Source organism: Micropterus dolomieu, linkage group LG22 (genome assembly GCF_021292245.1).
Source record: "Micropterus dolomieu isolate WLL.071019.BEF.003 ecotype Adirondacks linkage group LG22, ASM2129224v1, whole genome shotgun sequence".
Classification (NCBI taxonomy): domain Eukaryota; kingdom Metazoa; phylum Chordata; class Actinopteri; order Centrarchiformes; family Centrarchidae; genus Micropterus; species Micropterus dolomieu.
Genome location: NC_060171.1, coordinates 16,244,355 through 16,267,035, shown reverse-complemented (window position 1 = coordinate 16,267,035; position 22,681 = coordinate 16,244,355). Strand labels below are relative to the sequence as shown.

Sequence of the window (22,681 nt, the reverse complement as noted above, 5' to 3'; positions counted from 1 at the left end):
TGGTCTGATGAGTCTCGATTTCTGTTGAGACATTCAGATGGTAGAGTCAGAATTTGGCGTAAACAGAATGAGAACATGGATCCATCATGCCTTGTTACCACTGTGCAGGCTGGTGGTGGTGGTGTAATGGTGTGGGGGATGTTTTCTTTAGGCCCCTTAGTGCCAATTGGGAATCGTTTAAATGCCACGGCCTACCTGAGCATTGTTTCTGACCATGTCCATCCCTTTATGGCCACCATGTACCCATCCTCTGATGGCTACTTCCAGCAGGATAATGCACCATGTCACAAAGCTCGAATCATTTCAAATTGACTTCTTGAACATGACAATGAGTTCACTGTACTAAAATGGCCCCCACAGTCACCAGATCTCAACCCAATAGAGCATCTTTGGGATGTGGTGGAACGGGAGCTTCATGCCCTGGATGTGCATCCCACAAATTACCATCAACTGCAAGATGCTATCCTATCAATATGGGCCAACATTTCTAAAGAATGCTTTCAGCACCTTGTTGAATCAATGCCACGTAGAATTAAGGCAGTTCTGAAGGCGAAAGGGGGTCAAACAAAGTATTAGTATGGTGTTCCTAATAATCCTTTAGGTGAGTGTATGTACCGGTGAAAACCGGCCCACTTCAAGCAATGACTGTGACACTGAATAAGAATATACACACATTGACACACACACACACACACACACACACATACACCTCTTTTTAGTTAGACCTAAAGATGTGCAGAGATGTTCTTTAATTAATTACATTGTAGTAGTATTTATTTATTTATTCTGTAGATAAATTTACATACACATACTGTACACGTGTCAGTCATCACATTATACAATCAGCAAAGATAGGATTACATCTGAAGTTAAGAAGATACATCTGAAGATAAGAAGTTTGATGTATTCAAGATCATATACAGTGTAAAAGAAGTGAACATAGCCACTGTGACGTCACCCATGGGTTTGTGAACTACCGTTCTGAAGCCTCGTTTGATATACTGTTCGTCACCATCTTGTTTTTTTGTAATCTGTAGGGATGCACCAAATGTTCGGCCACTGAAATTAATCGTCCGAAAATAGCAAAAAAGTCAAAAGACCGATTAAATTTTACCGAATAATTACGTTGACATGTCGGCAGTGTGGAAGCATTTTAAAGTGTCAGAGAAAGACACAAAAAACGCCGTTTGCAGACACTGTTCTGCTGAATTGTCGACTAGCACATCCTCTTCATCTTTGGCTGACTTCTTAGAAAAGGCTTCAAACGGTCTGACCTGCTTTGAGTGTTTCTGTCACTCGTCTGTGAGAAGGCAATTAAGCTAGACGCACCTACATTTGAAGTGCACACGTATTCAAGCCTTTATGGTAAGTGAAATGGACCAGAGCAAGCTGGCAGGCAGGTTAGCGACTTTATCATTTGTCATTTTCTCTCTTTACAAAGACAAGTGTTGCAGCATGAGAGTCCTACCTGAAGCTGTGAAGTCTTCATGTTACACGATACTAGAACCACAAACAACAGAACTAACTCGGACTTCTGCAGATCTGCTGCCCTCTGTTTCACCGAATCCTGGCTCACCGAGCGCATCCCGGACAGCGCACTTCATCTACCGGGATTTAATTTCATCCGCGTGGATCGCGAAAGGGAGCTCACGGGAAAAACATTTCCCGCGTTTTTGAGGTTGCAGCCACTGACCTGGACGAACTAACTAACACTGTGATATCCTAAATCAGTTTTTGTGAAGACATGTGTGCCGACTAAAACCTTCCGCACATATAACAACCAAAAACCCTGGTTCACAGCGAACTCAGGCAGCTTTGTCAGACCAAGGAGGAGGCCTTCAGAAGTGGGGACAGAGTCCTGTACAACCAGTCCAGGAACACGCTGACTAAAGAGGTCAAAGCTGCAAAGAGGTGCTATGCTGAAAAGCTAAATAACAGCTTTGCAGCCAACGACCCTGCCTCAGTGTGGAGAAGCCTACGGACACTCACAAACTACAAGAGACCATCCCCCAACACTGCTGGTACTCAATGACTGGCAGATGAGCTGAATGGTTTCTACTGTAGCGTCACACCTCTCCCCCACTCCAACGCCATCTTCAAACAGTCACCTTCCCCCTCTGACCTCTCACCTGCACTCAAGATCTGTGAAGAGGACGTAAGCCACCTCTTCCAAAGGCAGAAGATCAGGAAGGCTCCTGGACCTGACGGTGTCTCACCATCATGCCTGAAAATCTGTGCGGACCAGCTGGCCCCCATCTTCACTCAGATCTTCAACAAATCACTGGAGCTGTGTGAAGTTCCCTCCTGCTTCAAACGCTCCACAGTCATCCCGGTCCCAAATAACCCCTCCATCTCTGGACTAAATGACTACAGGCCTGTCGCCCTGACATCTGTAGTCATGAAGTCCTTTGAAAGACTGGTGTTGGCCCACCTGAAGGACATTACAGGCCCCTTGCTGGACCCCCTGCAGTTTGCCTACAGGGCTAACAGGTCAGTGGATGATGCTGTCAACTTGGGTCTGCATTACATCCTGCAACACCTCGACTCTCCAAGTACAAATGCAAGGATCCTGTTCGGGGATGTCAGCTTGGCGTTCAACACCATCATCCCGGACATCCTCAGCACCAAACTCACCCAGCTCACTGTGCCAGCCTCCACCTGTCAGTGGATCACAGCGTTCCTGACTGACAGGAGTCAGCAGGTGAGGCTGGGGAACATCACATCCGGCACCCAGACTATCAGCACTGGCGCCCCCCAGGGGTGTGTGCTCTCCCCACTGCTCTTCTCCCTCTACACCAACGACTGCACCTCAGGAGACCCATCTGTCAAACTCCTGAAGTTCGCTAAACAGTCATCGGCCTCATCCGGGACGGTGACGAGTCGGCCTACAGACGTGAGGTTGATCAGCTGGCTCTCTGGTGCGGTCAGAACAACCTGGAGCTTAGCACGCTCAAAACTGTGGAGATGACCGTGGATTTCAGGAGGAGCCCCCCAACTCTGCCCCCCATCACCATACTCAACAGCCCTGTGTCTGCTGTGGAATCCTTCAGGTTTCTGGGATCCACTATATCACAGGACCTAAAGTGGGAGCCCAACACTGACACCATCATCAGGAAGGCCCAGCAGAGGTTGTACTTCCTGCGTCAGCTCAGGAAGCTCAACCTGCCTAAGGAGCTGCTGATCCAGTTCTACACAGCCATCATCCAGTCTGTCCTCTGCACCTCCATCACTGTCTGGTTTGGATCTGCCACCAAAAAGGACAGGGACAAACTACAACGGACAGTCAGGACTGCAGAAAAAATAATTGGTGCCAACCAGCCCTCCATTCAGGACTTATACAGTACATTTCCAGAGTCAGGAAACAGGCAGGAAACATCACTGCAGATCCATCTCACCCCGGACACAACCTGTTCCAGCTTCTCCCCTCTGGTAGGCACTACAGAGCACTGTAAGCTAAAACCAACAGACACAGAAGCAGTTTCTTCCCACAAGCCATCACTCTGATTCAACATCAACAGCTGATTTCTGACTCACAGTGTCAGGAACATCATGAGCAATGTACAATCCTGAGTCAAATTCCTCCTATGTGTACACATACCTGGCAATAAAAGCTGATTCTGATTCTGAACATTATTTATCAAACTGGGTCGGACTTGATGTATTTAGCGCAAGGATACGCATGTGACAATGTCCGGTTTTCAAAAAAAGGTGTCTATACAGTATGGAAATAAGATTAATTGGATTATATTCACAGAAAGTATAAAACATATTACATGTGTTCATTAAAAGTAAATGGACACATGTAATTTACTTTACGGGACCCTCTTGGGCCTCGGACCCAACCACCATTGTCTCTCCAAATCCTGTGGGAAACACTGAGTAAAAAGGTAAAAATGTGAATGTACTTGTTTGGTGTTCAGTATTAGGCAAATTTTTTCATTATATTCGGCTTCGGCTTCGGCCAAGAATTTTCATCTCGGTGCATCCCTAGTAATCAGAAGGGTGGAGCTTGGGAGGGATACGCATAGCTGCGCCTGACAGGTCACTATGGTAGCCACGACCTAAAGCATACCCTGCTTTATCTTGTATTTTCTCTCAATGGGACCATCATTTAGAAAATGAATATCATGCTTTGTTGAAGAAGACTTGAAACTAGAGGTTGAGAACATAAATTCATAATTTCTTGCTTGATTAATGTCTTCAGGGTTTACTTTTCAGCCTTTTTTCACCTTTTACAGTGAGCAGCGTAAGATGGATACTTTAGATAGACTTCGTTGGTTTCCATTTATTTGTAATTTCAATGAAAAAGCACTGCAGCAACTCATTGTAAACATTGGTTGATGTAATGGTGGAGACTCCAGACTGAAAGACAACAGTAACACCCCACAACACTTGAACACTAATCACCTAATATTGATGAAAAATCTTTTCGATGTTGCCCTTTTGTTCAGTGTGACGGGTCCAAATAATGTGAGTTGATGAAGTTATTTCCACAGATACAGTGTTTAGTAGGACTAAGTACATTTAAAATAATCACTTTCTTAGAAGGGCGTATTTCTAGACTTTTTGCACCAACTTCCAACAGTCATACAGGTAGTAGTGCCATAGATACCAATTTCTCCATTGACAGTATCCACAATTGACCAGAATAATGTATTTACCTAATTGCATAATATTTTGAGGGTTTTATATTATGTCCTTTGTCTGCACAGCGCCTGTATGCGGTCTTCTAGAAGCATTTTTTTTGAAGTTGTAGAAAGCATTTTTTGAAATCAGAATCATAAGTAGAAGCAGACAAAGCAGGTGTATGGAAAGTAGACACAAAAACAAATTATAAGGCTTTTGGAATGCAATGAACATAAATTAATCAAAATTGTACAAAGTTTTTCCTTAACAGCTTCAGTATTTTATGCTGAATTGTACCATCCAACTGGTTCACTCAAATGTACTCTGGCAACTACATAAACTCACATTTGCAAAATATAAAAATCTAATAATAAGCTTTAAAAGCTTATTTAAGAGAATAACTGCAAATGTATACACTGTCTGTTAACCTTGGTGTGCATGTATAGGGTTTGCCTGACCATTTTCCAGTTACATAGAGTCAGTGCAGAGTATAAGCATTTGTACAGTATATTCACCTCCCACTTGCTGTGTATCTGTCTTGCATGTGGGCGATCACCACTCACTATGGAGACAATTATCTCAGCTATTACTCATCCTATTACTGTAAAATGGCTACATATATACATCATGGAAAAATAGCCAGTTTCACATTTGAAAATCTGTATTAAATGAGCTTCCATGGATGGGAAATAAATAGTGCATTATTATTTCCTGTGATTGCCTGTATTCCACTCTAAATTATTCAGGAAGTAAAGGTTTTCATTGTAAAGTTTTGTAGATTCACTCACAGTAAGTCATTTCACACATTCTAATCAGCCAACTGGTTTACTAGTGGTTTAAAGCTTCAAATAGAAGAAGGAAGTAGTGGGTGGGGAGCTGTTGAACAGTATTAGCATACATTGTGTGGTTTTGCATTTAATTATTATAGAGTTAAACAAAGCAGTGCTTGTAAGCTTTTTTATTTATTGCTTCACAAGTTCTCGCACAATGCTGTATTTCTTTTTTTGAGAAAAGGTTAGATTTAAACTTAAATTAGATTTAAACACCTCTCAACTGAAGAATTCGCACAGGTTGGTTTATTGTCTTATGGTGTAAAGTGTGCTCGTGAAACTTGATTGACAGTTGATAATGATTGATTTAGTATAGTGGTAAAAGTGTACGTATATCTCTCAGCGGGGTAGATCCAACAGCTCCACAGGTGGCTCATTTCTAGTAGTCAGTTCTGCACAGTATTCTTTTGCTTGCATCCAATTCAGATATGTTGTTTATGGAAAAAATTGTATTTGCACTATTAAGAGGTGCTTAATCTATCTCATGTCCGATGCTAAAGGCTGCATCAGCTGAAAATTGAAATTAATTTTACAGATACTTTGAGGTTCCTTGGATTTCATACGGTATAGTGTCTGTCTGTGAACCACTGCTATTTAATCTGAAGTGATGCTGGAGGAGAATTGGACCATCCTCCAGTGTTTGTGCAGCAGGCAGATGATTATAAAACAAGTCCTGTGCCTCCGTTTTTTACTGTCTACAAATGGGCCCTTGTAAATTTAGAGGGACTGCAGGCAGAGTGCTCACAGATCAGTGGACCATAGGAGGCAAACAATGCAGTGTGTGCGAGTGCTGTTGTGAATTACAGTGTGGAGAACACACAACTCTTCTTTGTTACTAATGTGTCTTTTCCTCAGCAGTGCAATGGGAAGATCTTAAGTGAGTAACTAACAGTGACAGTGAGACAGTAGCTTGTTGCAAGGTCTCACGTTTCCCCCCTTGTTCTAAAACATAAGTGTTTGTATTGAAACCACAAGATCAAACACACACCCGCTAGTGAACATTGTCGGTTCATCTCTGACTAAGCTATACCAGCATAAAGACTCTCACTAATACCAGGTGTGGAAACATACACCGTGCACTCTTTATTTATTATTATCTGCTCTTATATACCCTGGAAATGAAAGAATTCAGTAATGGAAGAAGGATTCAGAACATTTATGTAAGAAATGGGAGCAATAACACAGTATAAAAATAGTTAATCAATAGTCTTGCATTAAAAAATATAAAAAGGCCAATTCTTTCCGCAATAGTCCCTGTCAGTGTTATAAAATTATATTATTATATAATTATTAGTTTAATATATAACAATGCTAAATGTTTTGAAAGCATATTACATGTTTTACATGCAAATTCTGAAAAGGAAGAGTAAGAGCTGCACAAATTGGAAATACTAGTATAAGAACTAGAAGTTAAGTACAAGTACTTTATGATTTTACTTAAGTTAAGCACTTGAGTAAATATACTGAGTTTCTTTCCACCAATGAAATAATTACAGTATAGTTATTGTGAAAAAAAGAGGACAATTTTTGTTTTTTAGTTCATACAGGGGGCGGCTGTAGCTCAGGTGGCAGAGCAGTACGGCCATCAATCTCTATGGAGCGTCTGCAAAATGTAATGTTATTTTAACATTTTAACTTCTTTCCATTTTTAAGAAAATATTTTTGAAGATAACTAAATTGGTAAAGTATTAGCTTAATACTTAGTAGCTTAAGTATTTTTCAGCACAAGTAATCTCGCTTTTACTTGAGGACAATATTAGTCAAGTATTCTTGTACTATTTCCTACCCAGCTAATTACAAGTGATTCTCCTAAATATACATTTTATTTAAAGCGAACTAACATGTTGGCTTTGCAGCAATGGTTCTTCTGCCGTTCAGGCAAAATGTTTACAACAACAACAACCAATCCATGACTTTCTAGTTCAAACTCCATATAAATCATGGTTAAGAGTCAGCGTCCACTGTTTCGAAATACACGCTACAATTTACACTACATCCTGTTATAGTGCAGTGGTCGCAGTTGCTGTAATAGATTGTACAAATAAACAGAGGACACGTACAGTATATGATCCATTTTACTGTTCATGTGAATGATGCATGAGATTGAAGGATATTTTTAGTCCCGCTTACAAGGACTTTGACGCTAACTCCTCAGCACCTGCCAGTGTTCTTGCTGAAAGGGTGGAGAGAGGCGTTGGCTGGTGTGATCCACCGGGGACAATGGCAGAATATCCTCCGAGTTTCCACTGTTGCTCTGTGTGGCTGCCTTCAAATGCTTCTCTCACTGTTTCCATGTGTGTTTGTCCCCACACACGATGATCTCCGCCTGCTGTGTGATGCAGGATCAACCTTCTCTACTTTTCCTGGAATCAGCATGTAAGCGTTTCGTTACGTAAAGGCAAAGATTGTGAGGCTAACTCTGCACTTTCTATAACACGCTGGCGTTGGTGACACATTCACACCTGCATCTTAGTGTGAGAACCTGAACAACCGATTACATCAAAGTACCTTCAGAAGGTACTGCTTTTAAATGCTGCTACCACTGTACCTAAACTTCAGGCTGTTTGAGCTGTTCAATGAAATGTTTATGAGAATCTAAGAATAAATTAAGCTGCTGTAGAGGGCTCTTACAACAGCTGACAGGTGTAGTTACACACATCACAAAGCAGATTACTGTTATTAAAAGTACTCAAGCATTCACAAATTAGGCATCGATTTTAAATCAATAAATAAATGTTGACTGTTCAAGGGTTATAGTCAGTATGATGAGTCAGTAGACCAAATGGTTTCTAAATGACACATAATGAAAGTAATGGCTTGAGGAGTAACTTTGGATTTCCATATTAACACTGATGCAGTCACAGGTGTGTGTCGGCTGGGTGTTTTACAGCAGCTTCAAAGTGAACTCAGTCAATCAGAACTGAGAGCCATAACTTTCTGTTTCAGGATGATAACTTTCTATATTTATGTGTGTGTTTCAGGGCTCTCTGCATCCCCAGTGTCTTCCTCTCCTCTGCTGCCTCTGAAGCCATGGACTAGAGCTGCGTCTGGTCCTGACAGTCCCATGGTCATCAGATGGCTTCTCAACAACCCTCAGCAAAAATACAGAAAGTATGTGGGATAACTAACAGAAGAAAGTTCATTCGCAATCGTCTACATTGTCACTGACAGCTGCTAAGTAACAGTAAAAGGATGCGGCTGGAGGTATTCTATATTTTTCTTATTATCAACAAATCTATGAAAAGACCAAAACCAACAATGGTATATCTCAACTGTACATACAGTACTTGAGGAAATGTCCTTAGTTACACTCCACCACTTGTCCCACAGATATTCATTAGTACACCAAATGTGTATTAATTACAATTGAAAATAGTAAATGGACAAAGTCCCTTAAAAATGCACCATTTACTCCTTTTTTAGTATAATTTGCGGAAAATTGCCCAGTTGTTTTAGGAGATTACTTTGCCTTTTTAAAATAATCTATATAGTATAGCCGTTTTTTAAGATTTCCATTTAGCAGGAACAAATAGGCTTGGGTTAGAGAGCCGCAGACATCGTAGGGGTGTTGGAAAGTTTTAATATCCTCCAAAAAAGAAATAAGCCGTTTGGCTTTATTGCCTTTTTATCCTTTTGATGGTTTTTGTAGTTGGGGCATCTCTTGCTAGAGGCACCACTTTTATATTTACAATCAATAAAGACGTTCAGTCAATTAATCAATCAATAAATGGACTAAGACCTGGTTCTGGTCTTTTGGTGGGATTTGTTGACAAAATATAGACGAACGTCATCCTTGTCCTTTGGATCTTTTGTAGAAGCCTGATACATTAAGTGTGTGACAAATAAGCAATTTTTCATTTTGATTAATAGGAACCAGGACAGTCCCAGGTTCCTCTGGCCCACATGGTTTAACGTTAGATAGAAAACATGCATCCGGGTGTTTCTGAGTTGTAATTACCTCCCACAGGGAAAAAAATCTGGATAGGGCTTTTCTTAAGGGAAAAAATTAGGTCAGACTTACAATATTCAGCTATTTCTGTGTCTCGCTCCGTACCACTAGACTCAAGGCTTTTAGCCCCGAAAAGCAATATTGTGACTCTCACTTGATGGGCAGCCTATTATTCTGGACTGAGTTAAGTGTCCGCCCCTAGAGAGTGTAATTATGTTGTCTCTTTGGTCCTCAGAAAAACAAAATACCACAGACTGACTTTCAGTCTTTTTGAATTTCCTGTTAGAGGTGTTCTGCAATTGTAAAGTAAGTAAAGTAAGATAAGTAAGTTTGCCTTTTGGTATTATACCGTAATCAAACATTTAGTTGGTGTCTAAGAAAGAAGTACCAATAAACGGAAAACAATTTTCATGTAACATAATATGCACCAACCATTATCTCATGATCTCTGATAAACTTGGGTTGTAACCGCCCCAGCTGACCACCTTGTGTTTCCTGTAGTGCAGCATGTGCCTAGATTGTCTCAGTACTGCTACGCACATACAATACAATGCAATTGGCTGACAGTAACTAGGTCAGCTAAACTACAGCTTAAGTGCAGATTTGACTCTTAAATAATGCACATGATAAAGTTGCTGGGTCTTGAACAAAGATATTTTTCTCTCTGATGCCAACAATTAAGCAGTGCTCAGCGATCTTTCTTCTTTTTTTGTCACAAACCTTTAATTTTCATGTGGTCATAATACCAACTGAGAAGACATTTCTGAGATTGTTCTGTCACGCTCAGTAAAATATATGCCATGATGTCCTGTTCATCCCGTCATCAGTGTAACCCACCAGTATTCATCAGCCTCAGGAGCAGGAAGCAACAACATTTGTTTTGCATCAACTCCATATCCAGAGCAGTGTTTGTTGGTTGACAACGCTGAGCCAATACCTGATGGACAGTCTCAGAGATGTTGGCAGAGTGTCTGAATGCTTTCACTTCTCTTAAGGTCAAAACCACAGACCTGAGCAGCTGTCAAACCTCTGGTCTGCACACAGAGGCCCTGGTGTCAGAGCTGCAAACCTGTAGGCATTTGTTTCTTTGCTGACAATGCTCTGTGTTTCGTTCGTCTGTCACCCACACAGCCCTCAAGTGGAATGAAAGCTATGCATGGACTCATTCATTCCATGGGCTGAGGGGGGAGGGGGGGACTGTGCATCTTAGAAATGTTATTTGTAGCCTAACAAGGCAATGCTTGTTAATCATTAGAGCCCAAGTGCTATCCATGTTGACATGTTCTCCAGCTAGGATCATACTAAATAACACGGAATCGCCCAGCACCACAAACAGTCGTCAGGCATCATTCATTGCTGTCCAGCTCACAGTACTGATGTGGTTTAAGATAACTGGATCATACCCAGAAACCCTTGGTTGACACTGAGTTGCAGGAAGAGCTTTAGTGTTGTTATGATCATGGGCAGTAGGCCAAAGGCTTTGGAGTTAGGCAGGTGTGTCCTGGGTACGACCTCTGGCTGTGCTGTTGATATTACATCTGTGCCGCTGGATATTATGTTATGACTGCAAGAGCTGGGAGGAGCACTGGGAGTGGAGTGCTATTCACAGTACTATGAACTATCAGCTGTATGAAGCATTACACATCAGTACAAGCAGGCTGAGACTAGCGGCAGAGATAAAAATTTGAGAGTGGGACAATGCAGTAATTGTTTTCTCACTGGGGTTCGTGAGTGATAGGTTTTTTACAAGTGTGGCTGCATTGGATTTCCTGTAAAATGGTGTGTTTAAGGCCTGCCGTGTTTCTCATTGTTGTTTTTTTCCCCCTTCCAGATGAGAACGTGAAGGCTGGCGTCCACCAAGGCCACCGCTGCACCTTGGGCAGCGCACACACATGATCTCATGACTCTGGACATGGACGCGGTCCTGTCAGACTTTGTTCGGTCCACTGGGGCAGAACCGGGTCTGGCAAGAGACCTGCTGGAAGGTAAGAGACAGACGCTGTCCTGCACTTCCAAGATTAGAGGCTAAACTCAATATTTGGGGATTTCTGTTTTGGTCAGCTGCTCCCTGTTGTGCTGCCGTTGCACTCAAGTGGGCAGAGGAGAGGAAGGAACACAAGAGGAGAGGAAATGAGGGGAAAGGAAAAGAAAGGAGACATAGGAGGGGAGGAGAGGAGTTGGGCTATCAACAGTGAGCCTGCTTGCTTGATTTAGAGGCCAGTGTGATGGTTTTACGAGTGCACTCCCCAGGGAGAGCTTTGTGCCCATTCATTGTAACTCATTGAGGAGCAGAGTGCCACTGGCACTTGTATAGCTTACATACAGTGCCCCTTGGGAAGACAAAATAAAACAGGAGAGCACAGCAACAAAAGCTGGTTGATGGTCAGCTGCATTGGCTTTGATATCTGGAGACAGTAAAAGTGACGTTTGAGTTCTTGGTTTAATTTTTATTCCCCCCAAGTATGTAGCAGTTCCAGTCTCAGCCAATTTCACGTTGCATTCCAGCATCTGGTCGAGCTGCAGGAAAGAAATGCTGAACTCTAAATGCAGATGCAGTTTTGTCTACTTTACAGGAATAAAAAGCACGTTCTACACAAATCAGCCCTCCATTAGGGGATGAAATCCTTGTGTGTGCAGTACGTGTGTGTCCTGGAAAATTTTTTTTGTCTCTGTGTGTATACTATGCAGCTGGTGTCTAGTCTGATAAAAGAATTAAAGTGTTGGGTGTCTGTCTCTCCCTCAGTCATTTTTTTTTCTGATTCTGCTTTGGCACAAAGCCACAGGGGCATACTTGTGACACTAACAGGCACCAAACAAGACAGTGCACTCAGACGAGACAGCCGTGGGCCCGGATGTCCTATTTCAGTATTATGCCTGCTGCTTCTTTCTGGTGTTGGCTTAGCTTTCCAGACCTGCACCAATCAGCTGCTCTGTGACCCTCTGGTCTGAGTCAAGATTGTGTGAAGAGCAAGCAAAGAGAACTATGTCAGCGCCACATGTGGTGCTTCCCCCTAGAGGCTGGTTTATGTACTGAATAATGGGACCTTTGTGATGGAATGTAATTACAACCAGGTCATTTTCTGGGGTTTAAATTTTTGCAGGAAAGGAAAAAAACGTTAATAACTTAAAGTTTGGTGATGTTGTTAAATTAAAGAAATCACTTAAATTAGCTTACTTAGCTTGCTTATATAGATATACTTCTGCTTTCCCTGAATGGAAAATTCTACTATGCAACTGGTTTAATTCAAAGTCCAATTCAAAGAAAAAAGGAGTTCAGTGAAGCTGCTGTGATATGCTTTAATAGATTGGGATAATGCCTGTTCATAGCGCATATGAATTTATCAGTGTTCCTTTTGCTGATGACAGCCATTACAAGTGAAGGAGCTGAAACAATGCCTTCCATGCCACAGTAATAGTAGGCTAATGTAGAGGCATTTAAAGACCGTGCATTAGATGCTGAGTGGCTCTGTTGTTAAGTTGTTTTCCTGGATTTGTGCAGCTCAAGCTCTCGAGATCCATAAAGTAGAATCAGTTTTACATTGATTGGCGTGAGACACAGTGAGTAGTGGTGCCAGGTTTCATGTCCAGACTGCCAAGAACCATTGTGTCTGGAAGTGCGGAGGAAAGAGGACAACTTCCTCCAGGTCTCTTACAGAGGGAGTCCATTATTAGACCCTGTCTCACTATCATGCTCAGATTACATGCAAGCACCCTCTGAATGTTTGCAGTTGTAGTTGTGAGTTTTATAAAGACAGATCAGTTCCTGTGGCACCGTGAGAAGGCACGCTGAGTTATAATAAGGCTGAGGCTTGACTTGTGCCTCTTAAAGCTTGAAAGGATCTCTGTTTGATAGACAGCACCCAGAGAGTGATATGTGGTCCTGCGCATCAGGATATTGCTGTCAGTATGTCTCCCATCGCTATTCATTGCACCACCCAACCTCAACCTCTAGTTATTCTCCTCATTGTTCTATGTGGGCTATATATACCATTCTAGCTCGTTATTTTAATAAGTTAAATATCTTGGAACCCATCCGTATTTATTTTTAAAATATTTTGCATTTTACCCCCATTTTGCTCTTGGTAGTATATTCTCCATGATATAACCCTGTATATCATTATAAAGTGCAGTGCACAGTGTCCTGTTGCACCAGAAGAACAACAACTTTCTGATGCGTGAATCACTTTCAGAAAATCTGGAAAAAGAATCAACACGATTGCCTTCAGTTATTGTACATTATGAACAACATTTGTTCTTGCCATTCAAAACCAGTGTTTATGCGCAATCAATCAGAGCTTTGTTTGTGTCCTACAGGTAAAAACTGGGACCTCAGTGCTGCTCTAAATGATTACGAGGAGCTCAGGCAGGTCCACACTGCCAACCTGCCGCAGGTCTTCAACGAGGGCCGCTACTACAAGCAGCCAGAGACACGTGACACGCCCACCCATGTCAGCAAGATCGACAGGCCGTGTGCACAGAAGCAGGAGGATAATGCACAAGGTCCGATGGCCACCACATCACCATATTCCATCTCCTAAATTAGATGCCCTCTACAATTTTCTCTTTCTTCACTCGCTTCCTACTCATCCATTCAATTCTCTCTTCTTCTCCCTTCTAGAGAAGCGTCTGTCCCGCGGGATCTCCCACGCCAGCTCTGCTATTGTCTCCCTTGCGCGGCTGCAAGTGGCCAATGACTGTACCAGTGAGCAGTTCCCTCTTGAGATGCCCATCTACACATTCCAGCTACCAGACCTCAGCGTTTACAGCGAGGATTTCAGGAGCTTCATAGAGAGAGATCTGATAGAGCAGTCCACCATGATGGCTCTGGAGCAGGCTGGTGAGTACTATATAATATAATATAATATAATATAATATAATATAATACATTCTATTATAGTATTTCTCCTACTACTGATATGGGATATGTAACAGAAGCATGTGCATTTCACTGTATTCTTTATTTAGATTACAGTGAAATCCAGAAGGCCCAGAAAGCCGCAGCAATGAGAAATGCCAGTGAAAGCCAGTAATGTAGACAGAGACGTAGAGAGCCAGACTGGGAGCAGAGAGACAGAGCAGATCATAGAAGCAGCATCATCTGGAAGCAAGACGACAACATCTAATTCAAAGCATCCAGGATCCCAAAGGATTCATTTCCCAGCTGAGGCTTTGAACTAACTGAGAGAAAAACTAGTTAGCAAAGTTTCAAATCTTCCAATAGTTTTTTTCCCCACACAGAGACTGCAGAGATTGTAAAGCCTTTCTCACCTAATTCTGTTCAACCTAAAAGAACACCAGGACAATTAAATATGTTGACCTTCATATTTCAGTAATTCAAAACACACAATTAAGAGAGAATCTGTCATAAAGTCATGTAAACACATTTTTAACAGTGACTTAACCATCCTGAAGATAGTGCCTGATCTCTAGTGACAGGTGCAGGATTTACAGTCATAAAAATCTTAGCATAATTCGAATTGACATAATGTGCATCACAGACTGTGGGTAAGACCATAGCTGTGACACTATGTATCTCTGTAAAGGTCAAATAAAGTACATCCAGTTGTGTTAGCCTCACTTTATGCTATATGGTGGTTAAGTGTCAACCAGCATATGTAAAATTATTTGATAAAACATCATTTAACAGATGTAACAGTAAGTAAATGTTTCCAGAACATTTACTTATATATCTAATGTGTGGGGTAAAAGAAAAAAGCAAAAAAACATTTTGAGCCCATCTACACTGAGGGGTAAATCATTCAGAGCCTCTTCTGTATTTACTGTTGTTGAATAAATGATGCAGTCAGATCACCACGGGCTCAGAGCAGTGAGGCTGACTGCAATAAAGCAGTGTGCCATGCCCAGGGCTGTGAAGCAGTCGTCTGTCCCTCAGGGACACAGGCAGGGCGGTGATGGAGCAGAAACTGGAGATACTGTAGAAGTCAGGCTGAAGAGGAGGAAGATAGTCAGAGTGGTTTTTCGGGAGACGGCTGTGTATTTGAGGTCGTGTACAAGCATATGGCCTGTGCTAATCATTGCCTTCAGAGTTCAGCTATTGAGGCTAATTATGCTTGTTGGCTAATTGTTCTCAGTGGGCCGTTACTGGTACCAGCTCAAGTACTGTGAGACTGGAGGATGTGAAGGTACATTTGAATGTCGAGGCGACGAACAGTTTAGACACGCAATTAGTAAATAGTAGTGACATTTCTAACAGAGATGGGTTTTGTTACTGAAGCTCATGGAAAAAATAAGTCATGATTTAAGATCACTAACAGACTATTACAGCAGCAATCTTTCCACACAATTTACACTGATACCCCCCCCCCGCCCTTAACCCAGTGTAATAAATAATTCAAAACAATGTGCTATAGAACTTTTTTTTATGGACCTATGTCCTGATTTGGAGCTATTTTTCTGGTCTTGTCATATCTAAATTTGACTTGCTATAAACCATTGTTGTTGTATTTCTATTAAATAATAAATGACTAGTTATTTATTTTGATTGCCTTTTTCCCCACCTGTGGCTCCTGTTAGATCCCTAGCTGTCCGTGGAATAAACGTCTCTCTTTGAATTGCCTCTCGCAAAGTGTTTTTGTATTTTTTATGTTGGCCCAGGTTATGAATAAATGTTGCCGTGGGCCTGTAAACCCAATGAAAAGTTGCATTGGACTATACAAATAAATTAGACTCTGGGACCTTATCACTAATCGTTTTTGGTGTGCATTTCAATTTGAAAAAATTAAGAGATTGTTGAATAGAAAATGAATTGGAACTAAATGTGTTAAAGTGTGATTGCTCCGTTCTGTTTCTCAGTTTTGTACAGAATTCATGGCCTTATTATATTGTGTGTGTGTGTAGGTCGTCTGAACTGGTGGTCCACCATGTGCATCAGCTGTAAGAAGCTGCTTCCTCTGGCCACCACAGGAGACGGGAACTGCCTTCTGCATGCTGCCTCTTTAGGTGAGCTAAACTACAGTATATTTAACATACCGTCTGACCATAACATCCATCACAATTTCTTAAGTGCGGCTTTTGGCATCAAGCCTGGTGTGAAACAACTGTGTGTGTCAGTGTCACAGCTGTCCAATAACGATGTCAGTTCGGCGTCACAGCTGCTGAATCCGTAGGAGTGAGTGAGAAAGGAGGAGTGAGGGAACGAAGGAAGGGAGGGAGGGAGATAACTGACCTATACATTGCAGGACACTGTCACCTGAGGGGTTCAGGGAGATGACAGCGTATTCGGGTCCCTGTTGAAGGAGACTGTTGACTCCCCAGTGTGAGGATTGCTGGAGCAGCAGAGGAGCTGTCAGGGTTAGAGGCACCAGAGCTAATGTAATCTACACTGACAGTCAGACAACTAAGGCCCTTTGATGACTGATGAACGACATTTTTTAGACAGAGCTGAGGTCATCTCAGAATGATCACACAGTTTGGTGCAGCTGAGAAATCCCTCCTCTTGTTTTAGGCATCTATGTTTAATGGCTGTGTTGTTTCATGTCCTCAATCTTAACATGCAGTGAAGGTGTTGCGTGTCTGTGTTGGTCAGGGATGTGGGGCTTTCATGACAGAGACCTGATGCTGAGGAAATCCCTGTACACCATGATGAAGAGCGGTGCGGAGAGAGACGCCCTGAAGAGGAGGTGGAGATGGCAGCAAACTCAACAGAATAAGGAGGTTGGGAGAGTGTCCATCTTAGCGCACTGCACCTCCTAAACGCATAACATCCTCTTTCACTAATGGCACATTAATAAATCCACATGTGCAAGCAAAGGGATGAGCCGCTCGTAACCTCTCTTAATAAGCGTTGATTTTAGTATCTTTGCCGGGTCGCACATTTGGATTTTTGCTGCGAGGAAAACTGCCTTTTTTTAAGATACCAAGTGCGCATTAGTGGCAGTACTGCTAATACTGTCAAATCCTCTGCACTTCCTCTTGATGTTCATGGATTAAAGTATTTACCAATCTATTAGCAAAACGGTGTCACCAAAGATAGCTCAGGCAAAGAAGTAGTCCAGATGCTCATGTTTTAAAAATGCCTGGGGCGCCCTGTTGGCCTACTGATCTAAGACGCATCACATGTAAATGCAGCGTCCTGGTTTCAGTCTTACCAGGGACCTTTGTTGCATGTCGTCCACCTTTCTCTAATTACCCATATTTCCCGTCTGTTTCTTTTATTAAACTATCAATTAACAGCAAAATGATGGCCCATACAGATGCATAAAGCTTCAGAGGAAAACCTTGTATATGCAAATGAAAAATAGTGCAAATGAATAATAATAAGGATTGTATGGGTGAGCATCAGCACATGCTTATAAGAATTTGTGTGTGTGTGTGTGTGTGTGTGTGTGTGTGTGTGTGTGTGTGTGTGTGTGTGTGTGTGTGTGTGTGTGTGTGTGTGTGTGTGTGTGTGTGTGCAGTCAGGGTTGGTGTACACTGAGGAGGAGTGGGAGAGAGAGTGGAACGAGCTGCTCAAGTTGGCCTCCAGTGAGCCTCGCACGCACCTCAGCAAAAACGGCAACACCAGTGGAGGGTAAGCTGTGCGACTCACATTTATCCCCCAAATAAGTCTGCGAGCGTATCACACTCTGAACTCTCAAGACACATATTACATTCCTTTAACCAGAATCCAACAGTGTTTTCTCCATAATCATTGTACACGGTGGAGAACAGAGCAGCAGCAACAGCGAGTTGTGCTGCTCTCGTCCCACATCTCACATTGCAGCTCTCCTGCTGTGTTTTAATGCCTTGTGCGTTGAAGCACCGCAGGAGGCCCACAATTAAGACAAAAGTGACCTTCTCACTAAGATGGATTTGTCAAAGAAACTCATTGTTACCACCTGGACTTTCTGATTGCTTCCTTGATTTAATAACGTTGTCAAAGCTCTCATGTGAGACTGTGCCCTCTACTGGCTACCACCAGTATGAACCTCCCTAAGCTGTCAGTTACTTTTAGCTGCAGCAGGGGATGTGAGTCCCCCTCCCCCCACCCCATTGCATAAACAAGTGTAGTGGGTTTATCTGAGACTACAGAGGCAGATTGGAAACTAACTCTAGTTTCCTCCTCCTACACACAGAAACCTTGTGGTTTGTCTCTTGTTTCCATTTTCACTGAAATAAACATTCATACTTTCTCATACACATGCTATAGCAACTGATCTGGTTCAGAAAATAACAACTGATAAACAGAACGACTCATGAGAGTGTCTGCCGTAGATTGAAATATCATTTAATCACATAAAATGTCATTTAAGCAGGTTGTGGTTGTCTGCGCTCACAGTCACCGCTTCTCATCAGAGTGCTGATGAGACTTGAAAGTTAAATGTAAAAACCTCACAACAAACCATGCAACGACTGTTTCCGTGTGAAAGCAGCTTCTGCATTGTCTTTGTACATTCAGTTCACTGTGTTTCCCCAGCATTGACTTGTCCAGTACGAAGCCCTCTATCGCTGAAAATATCCCATTAAAGAGCATGATTTACTCATTTATTCTGGTGGTTTTAACCTCTCATTGAGTTTGACTGTAATACAGTAATCAGGTTAGGGATGTTTGATGGTCCTAGTGTGAGATGAGCACCTAAATAGGATGAGTGGGATCCACATATTAAGAGGCTCTTTATTAGAGTGAATTTGGCAGTGTGGCTGTTTGTGTGGCTGACAACTTAATTGTTGCACATCCTCTGGTTCCCTGGTGGTTGCATGCCTGAGAGCTGTGCCTCTGCTTTCTCTCTCCGCCTCACCCGCCCTCCCTCTTTCTATCTCCCGCTCTTTGTCATCCAAACACACGTATGAACAGATGGATCTCTGCGAATCGTTGTCCTGACTGTTAGAGGTAGCCAGAGGGCCAAATGGATTGAAGTAGATCAGATTAGATTGCGCAGGCACATGATTAGTAGGAAGATTTACTATTTTGTCCGCAGATGTTTTCGTATCGGTCGATAACAATTCAGGTAAAATTGTCATAGTATCCCATGATTCCACTGTGTTACAGGGTGGATAACTCTGAGGATCCGGTCTATGAGAGTCTGGAGGAGTTCCATGTGTTTGTGTTGGCCCATGTGTTACGCAGGCCAATTGTAGTGGTGGCTGACACCATGCTCAGAGACTCAGGAGGAGAAGGTAGACTGACTGCATCTTGCCTTGATTATCTACAATACAGCGATGGCGGTAAGCAATGGACTGATGCTAGATATGGTGTTCTAAAATTCCAGCGTTTGCTCCCATCCCGTTTGGAGGGCTCTATCTGCCTCTGGAGGTGCCTCCGAGCCGCTGCCACTGCTCCCCCCTGGTCCTGGCCTACGATCAGGCCCACTTCTCCGCACTGGTGTCCATGGAGCAGAGAGACCAGCAGCGAGAGCAAGGTAGGCAACTGTACATCATCACAAAACAACTTACATACTCATAAAACCCAACTGAAAAAGCCGGTGGCATCCTTGGGTTGAGTTGCGGGATATAAAACTTTTCTTGACCTCCTGTTCTTAAGAAGCCAAAAGTCTCACCTGCTGTAATGTGCAATAGTTAAGTTTGGTAATAGTCAGTCTTTGCATTTAAGTTTAAGTGGGTCGTTGAAGATTGAGGGCGAGTGGTCTGCCTGTCCTGCTAGAGGTGAATAATGTATGAGACAGCAGTCTAATTACCTGTGATCCATTATTAAAACAGGCCAGTTGGCTGCAGGAACCCGGGCGTGGCCAACATAGAAGGGAAGTGGACAGCAGGCTCCTTCCTCTTGACGTATTGAGCACTGACCAAATCATTCATGCCTGTGTGTTATTGTACTGCATGTCTACAATTCTCTCTCTGAAGATACCGGTGTGCCTGTTTATGCGTTTGTCTTTTTCACAGGAGTCTGTGACGTGGCGCTGTGCAAAGCATATTGATTGGGTTATGTTGTGGTGAGGGACTGTTGACTTTCCGTTTTGTTGAGTGACTCTTGTTTTTTGTCTTGTTTTGCCCGTTCAGATGCCAGTGTTCCCACTCCGGATGCACTGCTTTATTCTCGAGGTCGGAGTAATCCTCACATGGAGTTCCTTTAATTGACAAATATAGTGGATCTCCTTGACAACCGGTCTCAGTAGTCACGGCACTCTTCTGTATCTGACTCAGTGGGTGGAACTTGTCATTTGCGTGGGCAGCCGGCCAACTCCGTCTCTCTATTTCCCACTCTCACATACATACATACACTTACGCAAACTTTCTTTCTCTCTCTCAATCTTCCTCCTTCTCTAGTGTTTTTCAGAATATGTAAGCTCCTATTCTCGGCCTATAAACACCAACCTTGTTATTAAGTCTGGGTACGACCGCTGCAGACTACCAGACAGACATGATTACTAACCTGCCATCCCTGCCCTCAAGTCATTCCCTTTAATGTCAGCAGCACATCAAAGCCAGCCCACTCTACTATTCAGCACTCCCACTTTTATTTGGGTGTTTCTGGCAGAAGCGGTTCTCTATTTGTCCACCAGATGGTGCATATGTCCAAAGAACCTGCTGTAGCTCCATCACAACACCACTGCATGACTGTACTTTTTCGTTCTGGTACACTGTGTCCTGTGATAGGATCAGAGCGCCTTTTGTCTGCAGTCTCTTTTCAGGATGTTATGAAAACACTTGTACGCTTAGCTTGCTGCTTTTGTATGTCATGTGATGAATCATATTACACAGCAATGATACAAATCTATGCTGCTACAGTTAGGTTTTTATACATTTTTTTTGTTGTAGTGTGTTTTTGTATGATATTATTAGTATTGTGTAATGGGTGCATTTTCTTATAAAAGTACAATGTTATGGTACTGGCTTATATCTCTGAACAGATGCCAGACAGAGAGACTGACAGGAAGAACTAATCTTTCACTGCCAATTAGGGCAGAGTAGCCCCAGCCGGCCCCTAAGCCCTCACCACATCACCACATATGGGCAGGGTCCCGGGCTGCTGGGGCCCCAACAAGCCAGCCCTCTCTCCTGACAGTCAGGCCAATGTGTGGGCGTCTCAGGTGGAGGGTTGCTCTCAGTTTCCCCCAGCACAGCGAAGAGCATCCGAGAGGCCGTTGGCCCTGTGTGTGTTCAGGTGCCAGAGGCTGGGTTAGAATACTGGCTCTTTCTTCAGCCCTCTGCATGGAAGATTATAGCATAGTCTCCTCCAGTAACCTGATTCTAAATCACACTGACACATCACACTGCTGCCCCTTTTATGGCCTGCTTGCATGTCTGCTGAGGCTGTATTGATGGTGGATAGTGAAAACAAGGGAGGGGTGACTGAAGTCAGAGGTTATTGCTAAAACTTTCTTTTAGTTCTGTTTTTTTTCTGAGTAAGGTAGTCAGGTGAACCCAGAGTCTTGTGCACATGGGTATGTTTTCTGTCAGCCCACTGCTGCTCACCTGCTGTGTGATAATGACTGGCTCCTCAGTAGACGCCGCTGGCTGTGTCTATTATCAGCTTGTTTGTGCTCCTGTGGTTAAATGCCTTATGAGTGGAACTGGCCCTCTAGAAAATTCTGGAGCTATTTCAAGCTCTGGTCCCAATACCAAAACACTTCCAGGTTTTCTTTGGCATCCCATCATCAACCCTCTAACACCCATTTAAATGGTCGTCTTTTACACAAAGACCACCTACATAACAGTGCGGTGTAACCATTGAGCTCTGGCCAGGTTTCACTTCTCTATCTATTAAAGACACCCAGTGTATTACTCCACATGGAGTCAGTGTAATTTAATCAATATGGCAATTAGAATTAAAATGCTATTTGTTGTGGTTTTATGTGTTACTTCATATGTGATGCTCTTCTAATTACCACCATGGTTCCGCTGTTAAAATCTGTGGCAAAAAAAGCACAGGCTTGTTTATATGCATGACTGCTGTTTACTCTGGTGAAATGGGCCCTTTAAATCTGCAGCTGTGCAGAGTGACCAAAGTCAGGAATTCAAATTTGTGCATTTTCCAGACAGTACAAATTGTTCTTGAATTGCAAAACAGAGGAAACATTGGCTCACTGTTGCTGCTGTGAAACAAAGCTTGTAGTGGGTGACTTTGTTCTCTGAAGGGAGTAAAACAGAAGAGAGAATCCTTGCTTTCTGTTCTCAAGACACAAGGCATGATATATACGTGACATGTTCATTTTGCACAAACTGATAAAAGAAAAAGCTTTTTTTTATCCAATCAAACCATGTGAATAAATGCTTCGAAAGGTTATCTACCTCAGTTCCAACAGCTGTTTCCTCACAGGTTACACCCAAGCTTCCTCCTCCCATCTCCCTGCCTGAACCCCCCCCCCCCCCCCCCCCC

General features: G+C 42.8%; 1 protein-coding gene across 1 annotated transcript in view; it reads left to right on the top strand.

Moving 5' to 3' along the window:
- The first annotated feature begins 8,440 nt into the window (after positions 1-8,440).
- Positions 8,441-22,681, top strand: part of otud7a (OTU deubiquitinase 7A) — a 21,025-nt gene continuing 6,784 nt past the window's right edge. The window contains exons 1-9 of the mRNA XM_046038395.1: positions 8,441-8,567; positions 11,237-11,390; positions 13,720-13,905; positions 14,024-14,242; positions 16,264-16,365; positions 16,952-17,079; positions 17,823-17,935; positions 19,394-19,521; positions 19,614-19,763. Coding sequence (XP_045894351.1) covers positions 11,306-11,390; positions 13,720-13,905; positions 14,024-14,242; positions 16,264-16,365; positions 16,952-17,079; positions 17,823-17,935; positions 19,394-19,521; positions 19,614-19,763 — 1,111 coding nt within the window. The 5' untranslated portion in view covers positions 8,441-8,567; positions 11,237-11,305. The remainder of the gene's footprint in view (positions 8,568-11,236; positions 11,391-13,719; positions 13,906-14,023; positions 14,243-16,263; positions 16,366-16,951; positions 17,080-17,822; positions 17,936-19,393; positions 19,522-19,613; positions 19,764-22,681) is intronic.